This window comes from Ranitomeya variabilis, chromosome 2, assembly GCF_051348905.1.
Source record: "Ranitomeya variabilis isolate aRanVar5 chromosome 2, aRanVar5.hap1, whole genome shotgun sequence".
Lineage (NCBI taxonomy): Eukaryota > Metazoa > Chordata > Amphibia > Anura > Dendrobatidae > Ranitomeya > Ranitomeya variabilis.
In genome coordinates this window covers 1,110,446,502-1,110,469,232 of record NC_135233.1, presented here as the reverse complement: position 1 = coordinate 1,110,469,232, position 22,731 = coordinate 1,110,446,502, and the positions used below count along the sequence as shown (strand labels likewise).

At 52.2% G+C, this 22,731-nt stretch overlaps 1 protein-coding gene across 3 annotated transcripts in view; it reads left to right on the top strand.

The window, feature by feature from the left end:
- The window catches only part of EIF2B4 (eukaryotic translation initiation factor 2B subunit delta), a 41,908-nt gene that overhangs the window by 18,344 nt on the left and 833 nt on the right, over positions 1-22,731 (top strand). For 2 of the 3 annotated variants that reach the window (XM_077291964.1, XM_077291966.1), the window contains exons 4-12: positions 8,206-8,436; positions 8,607-8,686; positions 9,037-9,128; positions 9,195-9,309; positions 9,531-9,607; positions 9,864-9,966; positions 10,090-10,217; positions 10,822-10,999; positions 21,951-22,131. In XM_077291964.1, the coding sequence (XP_077148079.1) occupies positions 8,206-8,436; positions 8,607-8,686; positions 9,037-9,128; positions 9,195-9,309; positions 9,531-9,607; positions 9,864-9,966; positions 10,090-10,217; positions 10,822-10,999; positions 21,951-22,131 (1,185 nt within the window). The remainder of the gene's footprint in view (positions 1-8,205; positions 8,437-8,606; positions 8,687-9,036; positions 9,129-9,194; positions 9,310-9,530; positions 9,608-9,863; positions 9,967-10,089; positions 10,218-10,821; positions 11,000-21,950; positions 22,132-22,731) is intronic. The other variant, XM_077291965.1, reaches the window with a different exon arrangement.

Below are 22,731 nucleotides of genomic sequence, written 5' to 3'. Positions count from 1 at the left end.
AACTGCACTCATTAGCTTCCTATAGCCATCAAGAAGCTTCTTCCACCTCTCAACTGGAATTTTGGACGACCCTTCTTACAAACTGCTCCAGGTCTCTCGCATTTGAAGGCGCCTTCTTCCAACAGCAATTTTAACATCTCTCCACAGGTGATCAATGAAATTTAGATCCGGACTCATTGCTGCCACTTCTGAACTCTCCAGCGCTTTGTTTCCATTCATTTCTGGGGGCTTTTTGAAGTATGTTTGGGGTCGTTATCTTGATGGAAGACCCCTGACCTAGGAATCAAACCCAGCTCTCTAACACTGGGCGCTATGTTGCCACCCAAAATCCTATGGCAATCTTTAGATTTCATGATGCCTTGCCAGCAGTGCCAGAGGCAGCAAACCAACCCCAAAACATCTTTGATTCTCCACCATATCTGACGGTAGGTGCTGTGTTCTCTTCTTTGTATGCCTCTTCTATTTTCTGTTAACAGTGGAATTATGCGCTTTACCTAAAAGCTCCATTTTGATCTCATCCGTCCACAGGACTCTTTCCCAGAAGGATTTTGGCAAACTGCAGTCTAGCTTTTTTTTTTATCTGTCAGCAGTGGTGTCCTCCTTGGTCTCCGGCCATAGCGTTTCATTTCTTTTACATATGGACAGATAATTTGCTCTGATACTGATGCCCCCTGAGCCTGAAGGACAGCTTTAACTTCTTTGGACCTTGATTTGAGCTGCTTATCCACCATCCGGACTATCTTGTGTTACAACTTTTCATCAATTTTTCTCTGCCATCCACATGCAGGGAGATTAGCTACAGTGCCAGGGGTTGTAAACTTCTTGCTTATTTTGCCACCATGGACAAAGGAACATCAAGATCTCTGGAGACGGACTTGTAACCTTGAGGTTGTCAATATTGTTCAGCAATTTTGTTGTTGAGTCCTCAGACAGTTCTTTTCCTCTTTCTGTTCTCCATACATGGCGTGGGAAACAGACCCATAATGCAAAGATCAGAGTCTTGTGGAATTGTCAATTTGCTGTTTTGTTTTTTTTTCCCTTCCTGTATAGACAGACTTATTTCCCCCGTGTGTAACAAAATGTGTGATTGCAGTAATGTTCTGGGAGAAATACTTCATTTTCTTGAACAGTTTCAAGGGTGCCAACACTTTCTGCTATGACTGTATATCCCACATCCTGGTACCTATGTTGCCCATCCTGCTGTACGTCCATTATCATGTTGCCCATCCTGCTGTACGTCCATTATCCTGGCCCCCATCCTGCTGTACGTCCATTATCCTGGCCCCCATCCTGCTGTACGGCCATTATCCTGGCCCCCATCCTGCTGTACGGCCATTATCCTGGCCCCCATCCTGCTGTACGGCCATTATCCTGGGCCCCATCCTGCTGTACGGCCATTATCCTGGGCCCCATCCTGCTGTACGGCCATTATCCTGGCCCCCATCCTGCTGTACGTCCATTATCCTGGCCCCCATCCTTCTGTACGTCCATTATCCTGGCCCCCATCCTTCTGTACGTCCATTATCCTGGCCCCCATCCTGCTGTACATCCATTATCCTGGCCCCCATCCTGCTGTACGGCCATTATCCTGGCCCCCATCCTGCTGTACGGCCATTATCCTGGCCCCCATCCTGCTGTACGGCCATTATCCTGGCCCCCATCCTGCTGTACGGCCATTATCCTGGCCCCCATCCTGCTGTACGGCCATTATCCTGGCCCCCATCCTGCTGTACGGCCATTATCCTGGCCCCCATCCTGCTGTACGGCCATTATCCTGGGCCCCATCCTGCTGTACGGCCATTATCCTGGCCCCCATCCTGCTGTACGGCCATTATCCTGGCCCCCATCCTGCTGTACGGCCATTATCCTGGGCCCCATCCTGCTGTACGGCCATTATCCTGGCCCCCATCCTTCTGTACGGCCATTATCCTGGCCCCCATCCTTCTGTACGGCCATTATCCTGGCCCCCATCCTGCTGTACGGCCATTATCCTGGCCCCCATCCTGCTGTACGGCCATTATCCTGGCCCCCATCCTGCTGTACGGCCATTATCCTGGCCCCCATCCTGCTGTACGTCCACTATCCTGGCCCCCATCCTGCTGTACGTCCACTATCCTGGGCCCCATCCTGCTGTACGTCCACTATCCTGGGCCCCATCCTGCTGTACGTCCACTATCCTGGGCCCCATCCTGCTGTACGTCCATTATCCTGGCCCCCATCCTTCTGTACGTCCATTATCCTGGCCCCCATCCTTCTGTACGTCCATTATCCTGGCCCCCATCCTGCTGTACATCCATTATCCTGGCCCCCATCCTGCTGTACGGCCATTATCCTGGCCCCCATCCTGCTGTACGGCCATTATCCTGGCCCCCATCCTGCTGTACGGCCATTATCCTGGGCCCCATCCTGCTGTACGTCCATTATCCTGGCCCCCATCCTTCTGTACGTCCATTATCCTGGCCCCCATCCTTCTGTACGTCCATTATCCTGGCCCCCATCCTTCTGTACGTCCATTATCCTGGCCCCCATCCTGCTGTACATCCATTATCCTGGCCCCCATCCTGCTGTACGGCCATTATCCTGGCCCCCATCCTGCTGTACGGCCATTATCCTGGGCCCCATCCTGCTGTACGGCCATTATCCTGGGCCCCATCCTGCTCTACGTCCACTATCCTGGGCCCCATCCTGCTGTATGTCCACTGTTCTGCTGCTGTTTAATGCTTTGTAAGAAAAAAAAAAGTTTCTGCTCGCCTTCCCTGCTCTCCCCTGCCGTGTGCGTCCTCTTCTGAAGCCTGCAGTGTGCAAGCGATGGGTTCCAGTTATGTCACTGCCATGCGCCCACCCCATTCATGTGCATGCCAATGTCAGCTCCGGCAGCGTGTGTTGCGGTGCACGGACCCGGCGGGTCTTCGCTCCAGTACACTGCAGCTGAGTGCGTCCATGGATGCGCATCCATTTGAAGTTTACTCTGGTGTAAGAGGGCCCCCTCGCCCGCACGGGCCCCCTCGCCCACACTGGCCCCGTCATGGTTGTTTCCTCTGCGATCGTTATTCCCCTGACTGGTATACAGTGGCTTGCGAAAGTATTCATCCCCTTGGCTTTTTACCTGTTTGTTACATTACAACCTGTGTGTAAATCTTCTTGTAATCCAATTTGTGTGACACATCAGCAATACATAGTCTAAGATGGTGAAGTGAGAAAATTATAGGCTTAAATTCATGGGATCAAATTAATAAAAATTATGTGCATATGTATTCACCCCTTTTGTAATGAAGCCTCTAAAAATTTCTAGTGCAAGCAATTACCTTCATAAGTCCCATGCTTAGATTGCACACAGAGGGATATCCTGTCACTAAGTGTCACATGTCTGTCAGTATATACACAGAGGCTACAACACTATTAACAAGAGACTCCACTAATCAAACACCACAGAGATCTCCAAACACCACCATGAAGACCACGGAGATCTCCAAACACTTTAGGGACAAAGTTGTTTAGTACAAGTCAGGATTGGGATATATATAATTCCCAATCTGACTTCCCAGAGCGCCATCAAATCCATTATCAAACATAAGCACATGGTACCACAACAAGCCTGACAATAGAGGTCGCCCACCAAACCTAAACTCTGCACGGGCAAGGAGGGCAATAACCAGAGAGGCTGCACAGAGACCAAAAATAACCCTGATGGAGCTGCAGAGTTCCCAGCAGAGATTGGAGTATCTGTCCATATGACCACAATAAGCCGTACACTCCATAAAGATGGCCTTTATGGAAGAGTGAGCAGAAAAAAAAGCCTTTTACTTTCACACACTAAGTGTAAGGCTTGTTTTGATTTCTGCCAAGACATGCGAGACTCCCCAAATGTATGGAGGAAGGTGCTGTGGTCAGAGGAGACCAAAATTGATCTTTTTGACCACCAAGGTAAACGCTATGTCTGGCGCCAAACGATCACCGCTCATCACGCCAAGAACACCATCCCCACAGTGAAAGGTGGTGGTGGCAGCATCATGCTGTGGTGAATCATTTTCATCAGGAGGGACAGGGAAAATGATCTGAGTTGAGGGGGAAGATAGATGGTGTGAAATACAGGGATATTCTTGTGCAAAACCTGTTTGTCTGTTTAGTGGTTTGAGACTGGGACGGAGATTTATCTTCTAACAAGACAATGGACCCAAAGCATACTGCTAAAGCAACACTCGACTGCTTTAAGGGGAAACATGTAACTGTTTTGGAGTGGCTGAGTCAAAGCCCAGACCTTAATCCAATTGAGAATCTGTGGTCAGACCTGAAGATAGATGGTTTCTTCTGGTGAACAGCAAACTTGAAGGAGCTGAAGCAGTTTTGCCTTGAAGAACTGGGCAAAAATCTCAGTGGCAAGATGTGGAAATCTCAGAGGGTCACGTCCTCCTGGGAGATCTGGGGTTAGAAAATCGCTACGTGTTGTGAATCATAGATCTTCCATTTAGCCTGTGTATTTGTCTCATATTAAATGGATTTTCGTTTCCTTTGATGCTGAAGAGGTTAACTACCCTTTCTATTCTTTTTAGAAATTTGCAGCTCCATCTTAGAGCTGTTCCTGACCTGGTCATTTCGTCTCCCTTTAAAACCTGGCCAGACCTTCTCTTCCTTGCCAGTGAAAGCTTTACTTCCTAGCTCCTTTTCAGTTGTTGTGCTGAGTTGGAGATTGTTGTTGCTACAGGAGATTAATGCGTGCATTTTTTGTTTGTATGCTTTCCTCATTGTCTTACTCCCATTTGGTTTGTACATCCCGACCCTTCCCTATAAAGCGCTCTCCCTTTGAGTGTTTTTGTATGTTAGTTGTTTCTTGTTATCCCTGTTTGTCTTGCGTGTTTTTACACTAACATACCTGTCCTGAGCCTCCTGGGGAGGGGGATGGGACAGCTTAGGGTATAACAGGAGAACCGTAAGGCTGGTGGCCCAAATCTCCTCACCTTTTAGAGGTATCTTTGGGAGCAGGGATAGTTAGGGTCTCGGCCCTAGGGACAGTGCAGCGCCCCTTTCCCAACTTACGCACCGTCACCTCATGACAGAGACTAATCTAAATTCACGCTGAAGTTTTCAGTTGTTTTGTCCTACTTGTTTTGCTTTACAATAAAAAGAACCAAATGTTCACAGTTGTTGGCATGTTCTTTACATGAACTGATGAAAACACAAAACGGAGAAATTCAGGTTGTGAGGTAGCAAAACACGAAAAATGCTAAGGGAGTGGTAACTTTTGCAAGCCACTGTAAATAATTGTATAAATCTATAAGCCATTTCACAGTTGGTGAATATGGAAATAAGGCTTTGACTTCCAAATCACCCCAGTGTAAGGGGCCCTCCCCTGATGTTAACGGGAAATTAAAGCGGATTATCTGATGGATCACAGACCAGGAAGCGCTAACCGAGGAATTTGGGGATATGAGAGGTTATGGCCGGTGGAGAAAACCGATCGCCTCAACTTCAACAGAAAAGCAAACAGATTACTTTTAAATCCTTTGTCCTCCTCTTGAGGGGATCCTCCACATCACCCCGCAGCATGACATGGCTGACTTCTCCTGTACCACAAAACATATCCTCATCCATGACATTCAAGCTATTGATGTTTGAAACACCTGAAGTACCAGATCTGTCAGGGTTGTAAGGAGCGTATTGAGCTGCCAACCGTTCCCGATCAGTTCCCAATAAAACCGTTGGGGGGAGATTCCGGGAAAACTTGGGCCATCCGCAAAGGTCGGTAAAAACCCCCAATCCTGGTGACAGTCAATGGTCTTCCCAGGGATAGGATCTTCAGGGGCCCCCAGTTTAGGGTGGATGAGCGTTCTTTCTGCATCGGTGTCCTTGAGCACCATAGTGATGGTGTCACCCACAATAACTGGCTGCAAGTTCACAGGTCACAAAAAGAACAGCTCCAATAGACCCCCTAGGCTTTGGATGTGTGGTTTCTCTTTTGCCTCTCCTGGTACGTGAGGCTAATGTGTCCAGTCTGTTAGGAGGAAATATCGATGCTTGCCAGGTGCTGGAAGATTGGGCAAGAACTCCCGAGGACCGTCTGGCAGTGCTGGTGGTTGTTTACTTACCCCCTTTCAGCTGGCGATGGCTGACTTGCGTACCTCAAGTGCACGGTTGGTCTCATAGGTATTTGCAATCTGTGTGTCCTCCTTTGGCTCTTAGTCCATCACAAACTGTCCATGCTCCACAGGGCAAAGATGAAGGAATTGGTCCTCCACCAGCAAGTCCCTCAACCTCCTTGACTGTGGTAACTAATTGTTCCTGGACCCACTGCTCAAATTTGGTTTTGAGGCCGTCCACCACATCACTGGTAGCTGTCATGAGGTCCATGTTGCAGGGCAAGAACTCCTTTTTTTTTTTTTCCCCCCCCCGGTACATCTCGGGATTTAGCTGATTCTTCTTTATCAGGGCCGGTTTGTTGGCCTCGGCTTCCATCTTGTTATCAAGGGAGAGAGGCGAACATCCCCAGTGCTTTGCCTCGCAGTCCTGGAGTTAAGTATTGAGGGCACTGGTCGTCATCGGGCAATTGGTACTGTCTGCAGCCTTTTTCAAACAACCTCAAAAATGTGTCCAGATTCGTATCTTTGTACATAACAACAGGAAAATGTTCAGGAAAGGGTTTAAAGGTGTGGACATTATTGGCCTCACTGTTCAGTGGTGGGTGGTTGGCTCCTTCTGGAGTCGGGCTAAAGCCAACTGGTGCTCTCTCTCAGCGGTGGGCCTGTCGCTCGCATATTGCTGAGTCTGCTCCAGTCGTCCCTCACTATCGTCTGCATCGAGTTGCAGTAAGGCCATCTGCTGGTGAGAGTCCACGCTATCCAGGCTGCAGATGTGACTTGTATCCATAGGTGGGACCCAGGCCTTGATCGCCTCTCCTTTTATCAGGGCTCAGGTGACTGATTTGCTCCATGTCCTATTGCGCCAACTCAGCAAACATTTATTTACCTGTCTTTGTCAGGGAGGTCAATCTGTCTGACCATACAGACTGCAGCAAGAGCCTCCTTCAGCCGGCTGTACCAGGTCTTTCCTACTTCAGCCATAATTGCCATATAAAAGATGGGACAGAAAAATGAGGGAGAGGGGTGTAACTGCTACACGTTAAGTAATGTCCCAGGTGTAATTAAACACGATCCTCAAATCTCTGCACAGAATCCTGGCAGGGACCATGCAAGTTTTTATCAGCAGTGATGATTGTTCACCCAGATAACTAATGCTCTGTGATATCCCACCACTGCCTCCAATTGTCAGGTCAATTACGCAATTAACTGACGGGTGATGGACGAGACCGCGGCTGTTTTCATTACTATGTCGGTTATTGGCGTATGGTATATACACCTCCAATTTCAGCACATGGAATATATATGTATACCCCAGTACAGTCCCTGCCAATCTCCACAAGAACAAAGTAACTACGGTAGTTGCCACCACTGATCGTTTATACAGGCCGATCAGATGCCCGGAACGAAGTTATTACATTTTATATATTTAATCCAAAAAGCAGGCAGTGTTTTGTAAAGGGATAAATTGATGAAATGTAGTAAACCTGATGTCGCAGGGTGGGCTCTGTCTCCCAGGGCTGAGATTGATTATAATTTGGCATTTTCTTTTATTAAGTTACGGCCACATACCTCCCCTCCGAATACTGCTAACAGGGCTCGTCCGGGAAGTGGCTGGTCTTCAAAAAAACTTATGGCATCTTCAATCATTATATGATGGGAAACATGGCATGGATATTGTCATCCATCTGACCAGTATGCATTTGGACATGCTGCCACAACCATCCAGTGACCCTAAACAATGCTTTACGTTTGCCACTTCATCATGACTCTGAAAGCGTCTCTCATCTGTCATAGCTATGCCGTCCATAATAACCCAAGGATAAGACCAAGGATTGTAAAGTGATCTGCTTGCCTTTCCGTTCTAGCTGAGGCTAGAGGTGATAGGTTTTTCTCCACCGGCCATGAATCTGTTGTAACCCCAAATTCCTCTGTCAGCTGTGCCTGCTCTGTGATCCATCAGTTAATCATCTTTAATGACCTGTTCACATCAGGGGGTCCCCTTGCATCGGGGTCATCTAGAGGTCATAGCCTTGCTTCAATATTCCCTATCCACTATGAAATGGCTTATAGATGTTACAATTACATCTATGACAATAACCATTTAATATTCTGCTCCTCCATCTTTTTGTAGCAGATTCCTCTACGCCCTCTGTTCCTCCTCCTGTTGTTCCTCCCGTCACTCCATCCCCTGCTGCTCTCATATCTGAGCCACCACCTGTAGGAAAGACCAAGGCTGAGCTTCGAGCAGAGAGAAGAGCCAAGCAGGAAGCAGAGCGCTCCCAGAAACATACGAAGAAGGTGGAACCAAATGCCGGAGCAGCGCCCCCCAAGGTGAAGGTGCCGGTCCCTGAGGGTCAAACCGGTGAGCGAGACCTCCTTATTCTGCTTGTCTCTTCCTGTGTCCCTCCACCTTTGCCTCTTCCATCCCGTGGACTCCAGTTTAGGTGGCTCCTGCCCACACTGGGCTGGTGTCCTCTGCTCCCCATTCTCCGGCCCCCTGGTCTCACGCTGTGCTGTTCCTTCCTTCTGCAGTGAAGCGTCTCCCTGAACACGTTCTTGTGGATGATCCGGAAGCACAAAAAAAGTTGGCGAAGAAACTGGAGCGGCAGCAGGTGAGCAGAGCCATCCCCTAGCCCTGAATGTGAGCAGCGCACTGGGCATGTGGTTGATCCCCTCGGGGGCGGAGCCTGGAGCAATCGTTTTATTAGTTCCCTGTGGGAGAGGCTAAGCGAGAAGGTGAAGGCTGTTCATGTGTCTGATGCGTTCATTGCCGTGATTGGCCAACCCCTGAGGTTCCTCCAAACCGGCTGACAAGAATCCAGATTGTGATCTTCTGTCTCATGCTCCAGTCACCTCCAGAGCTGCACGTCTTGCTCCTGGGCTTCCTCTCCGCTCTGTTGCTGTGGTGCATTGTGGGAGATGCCGCTGTGACTGGAGCGGTCACTGAACCTTGTATTTGCAGGTTCCCTATCGGAACGACTACGGCAGGAAGGTCAGCTTGTTCTCCCACCTGCACCAGTACAGCCGCAAGATGCCCCTGACCCAGCAGATGAGGTGAGGCTGTGGGCGGCGGTGCAGAGTGCTGAGGGCCCCCGCTTACCCCTTCCTGTTCTCTTCCAGCATCCCAAACTCCTGGATACATCCGTCTGTGGTGCGGCTCGGGCTCCAGTACTCGCAGGGCATCGTCACCGGCTCCAACTCCCGCTGCATTGCCCTCCTACACTGCTTCAAACAGGTGAGACCACGCCCCAGAGGAACGTAGCCCTGCCCCCATACGCCTCCCCAACGTACGTGCCGCCGCCATAATACTGACACACAACCCCTCAAATTGAGTTGTGCCCCAATACTGCCACCTTCCCAAAGAACGCAGCTGTACTATACTGACCCACCTCCAACACATGGAGCTCCACCCACCAAAACCCTGAGCTCCGCCCTCATCTGCTCCTCCCCTTACAGGTGATCCAGGATTACAGCACTCCGCCCCACGAGGAGCTGGCACGAGACCTGGTGAACAAGCTGAAGCCGGCTATCAGGTGAGGGGCCCGTCCTGGGGAGAGACAGGATGACTGCTGGGGTTACTGGTGGCCACCGCTCTGTATGATGAGGACATGTGGGGGGGTAGCACTGGATGATGAAGGAGGCGGGGCACTGCTGGGGGGCAGCGCTGTATTTGGGCTCTGTATGATGAGGACATGTGGGGGGTAACACTGTGGATGATGAAGGGGCGGGCACTGCTGGGGGCAGCGCTGTATTTGGGCTCTGTGTAACATCCTGTTTCTTACGTTGCAGCTTCCTGTCTCAGTGTCGCCCCCTGTCGGCCAGTATGGGAAACGCCATCAAATACATAAAAAAGGAAATCTCCAACATCAGCAGCCAGAAGGGGGAGGAGGAGGTGAGTGCGGACCCTCATCGTGCGCGCTGGTTGGATGTTGGTGTTACTTAGGGGGGGAACATTGTGTGGACTGGGGAACACTGGGATCTGTAGTGTCTCTTGACGGACCCTCTCCCCCTTCAGGCTAAGAAGCACCTGTATCTCTGCATTGACGGCTTCATCCATGAGAAGATCAGGCTGGCGGCTCAGGCCATCGCCAAGTCCGCAGCCGAGAAGATCAGCGAGGACGACGTCATCCTGGTGTACGGCTGGTGAGTGTTGGCCACTGTGTCCCCGACCCCTCTGACCGCCCCTGAAGGTCTCTGCAACCTGATGTCCCCACTGTGTCCCCCAACCCTCCCTCAGAGCTTCGCAGGCTACTGTCCCCCTCACCCGTCCTGAGGGGCTTCACCCCCTGATGTCCCCTCACCCGTCCTGAGGGGCTCTGCAGCCTGACTCCAGCTGTCCCCCAACCCTCCCTCAGAGCTCTGCAGCCAGCTGTCCCCCCTCACCCGTCCTGAGGGGCTTCACCCCCTCATGTCCCCTCACCCGTCCTGAGGAGCTCTGCAGCCTGACTCATGCTGTCCCCCAACCCTCCCTCAGGGCTCTGCAGACTGTCATCCCCCTCACCTTCCCTGAGGGGCTTCACCCCCTCATGTCCCCTCACCCGTCCTGAGGAGCTCTGCAGCCTGACTCCAGCTGTCCCCCAACCCTCCCTCAGGGCTCCGCAGACTGTCATCCCCCTCACCTTCCCTGAGGGGCTTCACCCCCTGATGTCCCCTCATCCTCCCTAAGGGGCTCCGCAGCCTGATGTCTCCACAATGTCCCCTTACCCTCCTTTATAGGCTCTGACGCCCCCGCTTTGTCCTCCGGCAGCTCCTCTCTGGTGACCTTCACACTCTGTGAAGCACACAACAGCGGCAAGAGGTTCCGCGTCATTGTGGTGGACAGTCGGCCAAAACTGGAGGGCAGAGAGACCCTGCGGAGACTGGTGAACTGCGGCATCCACTGCACCTACATCCTGATCACCGCCATCTCCTACATCCTGCCTGAGGTGAGAAACGAGCCAAGGTGACCGCAGCTCCGGAGGTGACTGGAGGATAAGACACAATGTAGCGGCAGATTAGTGACCGCTGCTCTGGAGGATTAGACACGATGTAACAGCAGAATAGTGAGTGCAGCTCTGGAGGTGTCTGGAGGATAAGACACGATGTAACAGCAGAATAGTGAGTGCAGCTCTGGAGGTGACTGGAGGATAAGACACGATGTAACAGCAGAATAGTGAGTGCAGCTCTGGAGGTGACTGGAGGACAGGTGCCCACAATCAGTCACACCCTGCTAGGAGCACCTGTCTTGTGAGCTCCAGCACTTCCAGCAGGAGGCCCAGAGTCTGCCTCTCTTCTCCCCAGGGAGAGGCAGGCTTCCTGGGAGGCCGGCATGGCTTCCCAGGCTTCTGTTCCCCGGTCTGTGCCGGCGGGGGACAGAGAGCAGCAGCAGCAACCGGCCCAAGAGGGACTGAGGAGGTCAGGACGGGTGAGAAGAACCATACCCACCTACTCCAACCCTGAGACGGCTCATCGTCCGCCCAGAGAGGGAGACAGGGGCACCCCAGGCCCCAGGAAGGAGAGCCCAGGAACATCCTGGGGGGAGAGGAGCTCCGGCGAGTCCACGAGTACCTTCTCCTCCCGAGTGGTCGCCATGCTACGTGAGTATGAGGACGCCGGCAAAGCACTGACCGGGCTGAAGGAGGAGCTGCGGGAGGCTCGGATCCTGAACACCCGAGCCTCTAGCAAGGAGAAACCCGCGACCTCCCAGAGGTTCAGAGCCCTCAGAGATGAGGTGGCCCGGTTAGTGCTCCTCCGGGAGGGGATTGAGAAAAGCGCAGGTCCCTTCCTGGAGAGGTTTAAGAACCAGCGGCGGTTCTCAGAAATGAAGGGGTTAAATACCTCAGGAGAGCCGCCAGCCGGCGTCCTAAGCGACGAGGAGGAGGAGGACGCCGATGTGGTCGTGACTGGAGTCCTACAAGCTGGAACCAGCCGGGAGAGTGAGCCGCAGAGCCGACAACAGGGAAGCGGCCTCCCGGCACGGCAGAGGACTCCGACAGCACAGGCTGGAGTGTCAGCGGAGGAAGAGGAGGAGGGCGGTCTGCTACAGGAGATCCGACAGCTGGAGTCTCCAGTGAACTTGGACCGCTTTTCCTTTGGTGAGGACGAGCCAGCAGAGGAAACCCAGAAGAGGAAGAAGAAGACGAAGGAGACCGCACGGGAGGTGGTGAGTTACAGATATGTACTGATGGATGATGTTACACCTACCACCTCCTGTGTAAACCCCACCAAACCTAAAGGCACGGGCTCTGCAGTGGGTCCGGGGCATAGGCAAGGTGGGGAGAGGAGGAGGACGTCTGGCGGTGCTGCCGTCTGTGCGGGGAACAGTGCAGGGGGCGAGGCTGTGGAGGTACTCACGGCGCCGGACATAGGGGACCCCGAGGAGTTTCCCTCCCTGCCCTCTGCGGCTAAGCCGGTTATCACCGGGGCTGAGGGGGGCGAGGGGGATGTCCACGCCGTTGCGAAAGGGGGACAGTTTGGGCAGACTCCATCCCTGCTCACTACGGCTGAGCCGGCCGACGCCGGGGCTGTGGGGAGCAGGTCCGAGAAACTTGGTGCGGCGAAAGGGGGGCGCACTGTTGTGACAGGGGCGCAGTGCGCCTCAACAGAGGAGAGGCACGCGGCTGCGATAGGGGAGCAGCGAGTCCAAAAAGGAAAAAAAAAAGCAGGAAAAATCAGCTGCAGGGAACACTGGGCGCCCTGCTGCGACAGGAGGACAGAGTGCTCCAGCACCCAAATGTGACACCAGGACCCCGAAGTCTGTGGGTGCGGGGCAGGCGGTGCCCCCCAACAAGCAGCGGGCCCAGAATAATAAAATACAAACTGCTGCAGTAGGGGGGGCAAGGTGCTCCAGAGACACAACAAAACACCAATGAAGGGAAAACGGGTGTGGTGCTGCACCCCTCCCCCGGTCCAGCAGGTGTGAGTGCAAAGAAGCCAGACACAAGTGAGGAAGGAATGGATGTTACTGTGGAAGGTGCAGAGAACACTGGGACAAATGGTGGTGAGAATACTGGTAATAAAGTGATGGGAAGTGGTGAGGGGAATGATGGGAGTAGTGGTGGAGTGAATGGTGGGAGTAGTGGTGGAGTGAATGGTGGGAGTAGTGGTGGAGTGAATGGTGGGAGTAGTGGTGGAGTGAATGATGGGAGTAGTGGTGGAGTGAATGATGGGACTAGTGGTGGAGTGAATGGTGGGACTAGTGGTGGAGTGAATGGTGGGACTAGTGGTGGAGTGAATGGTGGGACTAGTGGTGGAGTGAATGGTGGGAGTAGTGGTGGAGTGAATGGTGGGAGTAGTGGTGGAGTCAATGATGGGAGTAGTGGTGGAGTGAATGGTGGGAGTAGTGACGTTGCCAATGATGGGAGTAGTGGTGGAGTGAATGAGGAGAGCATTACGGGTGTTGGTGGAGGGGAAGCAGGTTGTGGTCCCGCTGCCTCCCCAGCGGTGGCGGGGTCTTCAGCCCCAAGCTATTCAGCGGCTGTCACTGCTGGGGGTAGTAGTGCGCCCTTGTCTGGTGACCCTGAGGATGGTGACTTGCAGCAGCGCTTCCTGGACGCCCTGAGGAGAGGGGAGAGTTCCATCAATGTAGAGGGGAGGGAGGTTGATCTGTCTTTCTGGATAGAGAGACACGGTCTTTCCGCCTTCCGAGATAGAGGGGCAGAGACTGTCTGGTCTCTGCCGACACCGGGGCAGAGGAGTAACCGTAGGAACGTGGCCCGTCTCCAGTGGGTAAGCAAGGATGCCTGTCCTGATCGGTCAAAGGTTGCTGAGCTCCTGCTGGGGATGGGCTTCGTGGCATATGACATCTTCGCCTTGATCCATCCCTATGGGACCTCCTACTTCGATGTCAGCTTTGTGAGACCGGAGGGCCTTGAGCTTTTCTGGTCTCGCCACGAGCTGGCTCGGGGTCACCCCGAATGGCAGGGTTTCCATACTGTAGCAATATCCCGCCAGAACTCGGTCAGGAAGGTGACCGTTTTGACCAGTAACGAGTCACTTTCCTGTGTAGACATCTCCACCTGGGTTGGATGATACGGCGACATCGTCGGTATTCCCGAGAAGACCCTCGATGAGCATGGTATCTGGTCAGGAGCCTGGACCTTCATGGTGAAATTTAAGGTTTCAGGAAACACCGTTACCCATATCCCTTCCTCAACATTTTTGGGGAGGGACAGGATCTTGATTTTCTACTGGGGGCAGCCTAAGGTCTGTCACAGGTGCGGCAGCCCCACACACTTCAGTGCGCAGTGTACCACCCAGAAATGCGCACTGTGTGGGGACCTCGGCCATCTCGCTGCTACCTGTGGCAGGATTAGGTGTAACTTGTGTGGTGACCTCGGTCACCCGTTCAGTCGCTGTCCGCGTTCCTTTGCCAATGCGGTCCTGAAAGCAGTGACTGCGGGACAGGCAAAAGCCGGGACTAATCTCGCCGGTGGAGGGACCAGTAGAGGCAGAGGAGGCAGGGAACCGGTGAGGAGCAGGCTGCCGCCATCCAATATCAGGCGGCAGGAGCAGCGCCCTGGGAACAGGGGGCAGGGAGTAATGACCCTAAACTCTGACCCGGGTGCTTCACTTGCAGCTGAGGATCCTAAAGACGGCGAATTGAGCGAGGAAGTCAAGAGACTTGAAAGGGAGGAGCAAAAGGACGCCATGTCTGCCCAGGAACCTTCATCCGGTGACAGTCTGGATGAGGGAGAGGGGGAGTGGTCACAGCAAAAGAAAAAGGGTAACAGGAAAACAACTAAGGATAAGAGGGGGTCCGGGCCTCGAGCCTCCTCCTTGGAGTGCGACCCCTCTGACTCTGTAGCCCTGATCCAGGTGCCATTGGAAGGTCCAGCCGCCCCCCCCTCTGGTGGATCTCTCTAACCGGTTCCGGGCCCTCCAGGACTCCCCTCCAGAGGGGGGCGATGGGGACCCGGGGCCGGAGGTTGCGGACAAGGTTGTTGGGGCTCAGGAGGTCGCTGGGTCTTCTTCTCAGGGGGCAAATACAAAGCCTTCTGGGGGGGGGACTAACTCAGGACCACCAGACAAGGGCCAGAGTGTATGTAAGGAGAGAATGGATGAGTCAGTTTGTCTTAAGCGCACTAAAAACTCATCATTGTCGGAGGAAGAGGGTGAAACTGTTGGGGGTGGGAAGAAAAAGGCTATCTAATTCAATCAATCATGATGGCGGCACTCACCCCATTGACGCTGGCAACCATTAATGTTGCCAGCATAAAGTCAGATGTGGCAAGGTACACGGCCCTTCATTTTCTTGGCCAACTTGACGCCAACATTTTGTTTTTGCAGGAGACCAGGTTGACCGACCTATCAACCATGCATAAAGCAAGGCGGGAGTGGAGGCACGGGCCCTCCTACTGGTCTCTTGCTGCCGAACCGTATAGCGGGGTGGCGGTCCTTTTTAAGACCGCAGCGGTTGAATGCAGACGATTGATCGAGTTAGAAATGGGGAGATGCTTGATCCTAGATGTCTCCATGGGGGGACAGGAGCTTCGGCTCATTAACATCTACGGTCCCCAGTCCAAGTGGGACCGCAAGTGTCTCTTCATGAAGATCAAACCTTACTTATTTTCGAGTCGGCAGGTGGTCTTTGGAGGGGATTTCAATAACGTCACGAGACCCTGTGATAGAGGAGGTTCCGGAGACCGGCTGGCTTACGATTGCGTCGCGCTAAATAGGATAGTAAGTGAGGCACGCCTGGTGGATGTCCACATCCGGCACAACACAGGCCACGCGGGGTTCACCTTTTTTAGAGGTAGTCAGTGCAGGTCTAGGTTAGACAGGTTTTATTTGAAGGAGGATGCCGTCTCCTCGCCGTTGTCGGTTGTGGAGGTGGAATTCTCCGATCACTGTTTGATTATGTTTGCTCTGAGCGTTACAGAGACTCCTCGGATGGGAAGAGGTTATTGGAAGCTGAATTCGTCACTCCTTGAGGAAGAAGCTGTAAGACGGTCCTTTGAGGATTTTCTTCAGAGCCAGGTACCGCTGCTGGGCCTAAGTAACACTAAGTCTGAGTGGTGGGAGACAAACATCGGGTGGCGAGATTCTTCCGGCAACTCTCGAACCTCAGAAGCCTGAACCGGGATCGCCTGTATCAGAGCCTGAGGAGGAAACTCGAGCATCTTGTCTCGACTGGGGGTAGCCGCGAGGCGATCTCCAGTGTGAAATCCTTGCTAAAGAGGTGTCAGTACGATAGGCACGCATCTTTGGTTTTTGAGAGGGACTATGGGAAGTACTACTCGCCCGACCCTTACAGAAGCTGCAAGATGTCAGTGAATAGTAAGATAGTGACAGGGCTGATGGACAGTACGGGATCCCTGAGAAGGTCCAGATCAGGGATCTTGGAGGTCGTCAGTTCATACTACTCGCACCTCTTGGGAAGGAAGGAACTGGATCGTGACAGGATGTCGGCTTTCCTGGCTGAAGCTGTTCCTGAGCCAGGGGCTGACTTCTCGCTGGGCGGTTTGGCAGAAGCGATCAAAGAAGAGGAAGTGAGACTGGCGATCGATGGGCTCCGGCCCAAAAAATCACCAGGTCCGGATGGCTTAACACCCGAGTTCTTTAGGACCTTTAGGGACTCTTTGGTCCCCCTCTTGACTCAGGTGTTTAATGAGTGTCTCTCCTCGGGCACTCTGCCGAGATCATTAAGGAGGTCGGCTTTGATCATTTTGTCAAAGGGTAAGGACCCGTCACGCATTGAGAATTGGCGTCCCATATCACTTCTCAATGTGGACAGGAAGGTTTTGGCTAAGATACTCTTCAATAGGCTGGTGAAGTTTGCACCACGGCTCCTTTCGGAGGCCCAGCACTGTTGCGTTCCTGGCCGTAGCACTTTCAGTGCTGTTCTGGGTGTCCGAGAGGCCGTGGAGCAAGGCAGGGGGGGCCTTTGGAAGGGGTTCTTGCTGACCCTGGATCAGGCAAAAGCTTTTGATCGGGTCGACCACGAGTACCTCTGGTCCACTCTTTTGAGGTATGGTCTGCCTGGAGGGTTTGTGGACTGGCTTAAGACCTTGTATGCAGGGGCTGAGACTTTCCCTCTGGTAAACGGGTGGATTGGACAACCTTTCGGGGTGGGATCTGGTGTCCGCCAGGGCTGCCCTCTTAGTCCTTTGCTTTACGCGTTTGCGATCGATCCCTTCCTCAGAAGGGTTGATTGTGGACCGTTGGCGGGGGTGAGGATGGGCGGGTTGGCGCCAGAGGCTATCCTGAGGGTAGTGGCCTACGCGGACGACGTTACTGTCTTTGTTTCTTCGCAAGAGGAGGCTATGGTGGTGATGTCAGAAGTTGAGAGCTACTCGGAGGCATCCGGGTCCAAGGTCAACCAGGACAAGTGTGAGAGTCTCTGGCTGGGAGGCGGGGATCCCACGTTTGATCTTCCGGACACCCTCCCCGAACCCCAAGAACATGCCAAAGTCCTAGGCATCGAATTTGGCCAGGGTGATTACCCCACGAAAAACTGGGAAGGCAGAATCAAGGGTGTCGCCCAAAAAGTGGACCAATGGAAGGGTTGGTCTTTGACCCTGAGGGAAAGGGTTGACCTGTGCAAAGCTTTCCTGCTCCCCTTGTTAATCTACCTGGGCAGCGTCTGTGTCTTGCCGGAGCCTCTCTGGACACGGGTCTACAGTCTGTTCTTCCAGATGTTATGGGGGAATAGACTAAACCTAGTCAAACGGGAGGTCACTTATCGCACGAGGAGACTAGGGGGGTTGAATATGGTAAACCCCGTGGTGTTCCTAGTGAACACCTTTTTGAAAGTTAACGTGGCAAACCTCTGGAAAGAGAGGGCTCCTCCGTGGGTATTCTCCTGCAAGGGATGGTTTCAGCCTTTCTTCCAGGAATGGGAGACAGGGGGAAGATTGAAGGATCTTCGCACACCGCACGGCCATCTCCCGGCTTATGTTACCCCGGTTCTGAAGATGATGCGCCGGTGGGGTCTGGGAATGTGGGAAGTGAGGTCCCTCCCGAGGAAACTCCTCGACATGCGGGTCTTGCTTTAGCATTTTCAGAGACCATTGGTCCTCGAGGACTGCCCGAGTCGGGATCTAGAGGTTGGGTTAAGTTTGTTAAATTCTAGCAGGATCCCCAAGAAGTATTGGGACTTGACTTGGCGCTGCTTCCAAGGTAAGTTGTATGCGAGGGACAATTTGAAGCTCAGGAGCTCCGTCGACAGGAATTGTCCCCGTGAGGCTTGTGCTACCATGCTGGAAAGCATGGAGCACTTCCTGCTTCATTGTCCTTTTAATACAGAGGTGTACAACAGGGTGGGCGCTTCCATTGGTTGGCCGCGGCTGGCCACTCTGTCCTATGCCGAGTGGGCCTATGGAGCTTTCAGAGACCTCGGGAGAAGGGACCGAGCCACTTTATTCTTAGTTAGTGCAGTGGTCAGGTACTTCACGTGGAACGCACGAGTTTTAGTTACGACGCAGAGTAAAATCCTCCGTGTAGATGAAGTTTGTAGCAGCATCCTAGGTGCCCTGGTGAAGGTGCGTTCTCTGGAGTGCGAAAGACTGGGTGCCCGGAGGGCGGCCCATCTCTGGAGGGGTTTCTCCTTCGGGGTGCCTTAGTCCGTTAGCGCTCCTATATCCTGATGGTGGGCTGATGTCTTTACACCCTAGATTTTTGTTTTGTATCTCTGTTCCCTGAATAGAAGGTTTGCAGGCATCGAACTTGAGCCTTGGGTGGTGAGTATGTAGGTTGTGTTCTGTGATGTTGGTTTATGTATATAGTGTATTGTATATATTGTATATAGTGTGTATAATAGAGGGTCTTAGTTAGGTTGGGTGGGGGGATTGGGGGGTTCAACGGCGGTGATAAGAGACTGATCTGGCCTGGCCCAGGCCCCGCCTGGGAAAAAACTTTGGGGCCTGATCCTAGCTCGGATAATTCCTGAACTTTGTGGCCAGAGCTGGATCAGGGGTGGCGGGATAGTTAGAGTAGGTGTGTATGTATATGTATATATATGTATGTATGTGTATATATATATATATATATATATATATATATATATATATATATATATATATATATATATATATATATATATATATATATATATATATATATATATATATATATATATATATATATATATAATCTCTAATACATAAAAAAAAAAAATAAATGAAAATATAATTTAAAAAAAAATATAAAAAAAATAAATAAATAAAAAAAAATGTTGTACACTGTATTGTATTTAGGTTTGTTGTGGGGTGAATGTGGTGGTGTAAGGGGGGGGCTGTAAGGTGAGGCAGTGGGACCAGTAGGGTTTTGTTGTGTTTGCGGTGTTGTATAGTGTTCGGTTTAGTATAATGTGTTTATAGTGTATATATGTATATAATATTGTATATAGGATGGTGTGAATGTAGTTGGGGTTGTATATAGTAGTATGAATGAAGCTGGGCCGGGGGTCTTATATGATTTTATACTATTTATTATGTAACATTTTTACAGGGGTATTCATGTAGTTATGAGTATTTTGTTTGTTGTCTTTTAGTTTTGCTTTATTTTTATTGGAATTTTTCTTTCTCGTCCCTGGTTTGTAGGTCATGAACTTTCTCCATTTTGGTTCCATTTCCGGTTTATTTCTTTGTGATTTTTGTCGTTTGTTGTCGTCTGATTGGAGCTTTGTTCTTATGTTTTGTTCTGTGGTGTTTTATTTGTAATGTATCTTGGTTATTGTCATGTAAAGGATTTTTATTTTATTTAATAAAAGACCTGGAGGATAAGACATGATGTAACAGCAGAATAGTGAGTGCTGAAAACTAAATCTCCGAGCACTAAAAAAATACTTGGAGGACACCCGAGCATGCTCTGGAAAACCCGAGCAACGAGTATACTCGCTCTTCACTAGATATTACGTGTTTTATTTCTCAGTAATATTGCAGACTAGCAACAAAAACACTTCTCACTTATGGATACACATATAGTATATACATGTGGAAATGTGCCCTCCAATAAGCGCAGTAGTCGTGTATACGGGGAATCCATGTGATTTGTGAGTGCAGCCGATCACTGATGTGACGTCACTGGATGGTATATATGGGGCAGCCATCAGTGGACGGTATATATGGGGCAGCCATCAGTGGATGGTATATATGGGGCAGCCATCACTGGATGGTATACATGGGGCAGCCATCAGTGGATGGTATACATGGGGCAGCCATCACTGGATGGTATATATGGGGCAGCCATCACTGGATGGTATATATGGGGCAGCCATCAGTGGATGGTATATATGGGGCAGCCATCACTGGATGGTATATATGGGGCAGCCATCAGTGGATGGTATACATGGGGCAGCCATCAGTGGATGGTATATATGGGGCAGCCATCACTGGATGGTATACATGGGGCAGCCATCAGTGGATGGTATACATGGGGCAGCCATCACTGGATGGTATATATGGGGCAGCCATCAGTGGATGGTATATATGGGGCAGCCATCAGTGGATGGTATATATGGGGCAGCCATCACTGGATGGTATATATGGGGCAGCCATCAGTGGATGGTATATATGGGGCAGCCATCACTGGATGGTATATATGGGGCAGCCATCACTGGATGGTATATATGGGGCAGCCATCAGTGGATGGTATATATGGGGCAGCCATCAGTGGATGGTATATATGGGGCAGCCATCACTGGATGGTATATATGGGGCAGCCATCACTGGATGGTATATATGGGGCAGCCATCACTGGATTGTATATATGGGGCAGCCATCACTGGATGGTATATATGGGGCAGCCATCAGTGGATGGTATACATGGGGCAGCCATCAGTGGATGGTATATATGGGGCAGCCATCAGTGGATGGTATATATGGGGCAGCCATCAGTGGATGGTATACATGGGGCAGCCATCAGTGGATGGTATACATGGGGCAGCCATCACTGGATGGTATATATGGGGCAGCCATCACTGGATGGTATATATGGGGCAGCCATCACTGGATGGTATATATGGGGCAGCCATCACTGGATGGTATATATGGGGCAGCCATCACTGGATGGTATACATGGGGCAGCCATCAGTGGATGGTATATATGGGGCAGCCATCAGTGGATGGTATACATGGGGCAGCCATCAGTGGATGGTATATATGGGGCAGCCATCACTGGATGGTATATATGGGGCAGCCATCACTGGATGGTATATATGGGGCAGCCATCACTGGATGGTATATATGGGGCAGCCATCACTGGATGGTATATATGGGGCAGCCATCACTGGATGGTATATATGGGGCAGCCATCACTGGATGGTATATATGGGGCAGCCATCACTGGATGGTATACATGGGGCAGCCATCACTGGATGGTATATATGGGGCAGCCATCAGTGGATTGTATATATGGGGCAGCCATCACTGGATGGTATATATGGGGCAGCCATCACTGGATGGTATACATGGGGCAGCCATCACTGGATGGTATATATGGGGCAGCCATCAGTGGATGGTATACATGGGGCAGCCATCAGTGGATGGTATACATGGGGCAGCCATCAGTGGATGGTATATATGGGGCAGCCATCAGTGGATGGTATACATGGGGCAGGGATCAGTGGATGGTATACATGGGGCAGCCATCAGTGGATGGTATACATGGGGCAGCCATCAGTGGACGGTATATATGGGGCAGCCATCACTGGATGAACCCGATGGAGGAGCTGGACGCCGAGCTCAATACATTACAACGGTTTTTAATGAGCGAACTTCTCCTTCGCATCCTCGGCAGCACTTTGTAAGCCCATAGATTTTTCTGAGGTGTGCATTACTTTTTTGTTTGTTTTTGCGGATGAGGAGAGTGCAGGTTTTATTTCTGTTGTGTTATCGCAGGGCCACGTGACCGTTGTCGGGGCCCTGATTGTGACATTCTGTTCTGCTTTACCCTCAGGTATCTAAGGTGTTCCTGGGGGCGCACGCTCTGCTGGCAAATGGATATGTAATGTCCCGGGTGGGCACCTCTCAGATCGCACTGATAGCGAAGGCTCACAACGTGCCAGTGCTGGTGTGCTGCGAGACCTACAAGTTCTGCGAGAAGGTCCAGACCGACTCCTTCGTTTCCAATGAGCTGGGTGAGTAAAGCTGTGACATCCATGTAGTCAGTGGAGTCACAAGCTTGAGTGCGCTGCCCGGGGTGATCTTGTTCCCGGCATGCTGCCCGGGGTGGTCCTGCTCCCAACCGCGCTGCCCGGGGTGGTCCTGCTCCCAACCGCGCTGCCCGGGGTGATCCTGCTCCCGCCGCGCTGCCCGGGATGATCCTGCTCCCGCCGCCTCCGTGCTGCCCAGGGTGATCCTGCTCCCAACCGCGCTTCACGAGGTGGTCTTGCTCCCAACCGCGCTGCCCGAGGTGGTCCTGCTCTCAACCGCGCTGCCCGAGGTGGTCCTGCTCCCAACCGCGCTGCCCGGGGTGGTCCTGCTCCCAACCGCGCTGCCCGGGGTGGTCCTGCTCCCAACCGCGCTGCCCGGGGTGGTCCTGCTCCCAACCGCGCTGCCCGGGGTGGTCCTGCTCCCAACCGCGCTGCCCGGGGTGGTCCTGCTCCCAACCGCGCTGCCCGGGGTGGTCCTGCTCCCAACCGCGCTGCCCGGGGTGGTCCTGCTCCCAACCGCGCTGCCCGGGGTGGTCCTGCTCCCAACCGCGCTGCCCGGGGTGGTCCTGCTCCCAACCGCGCTGC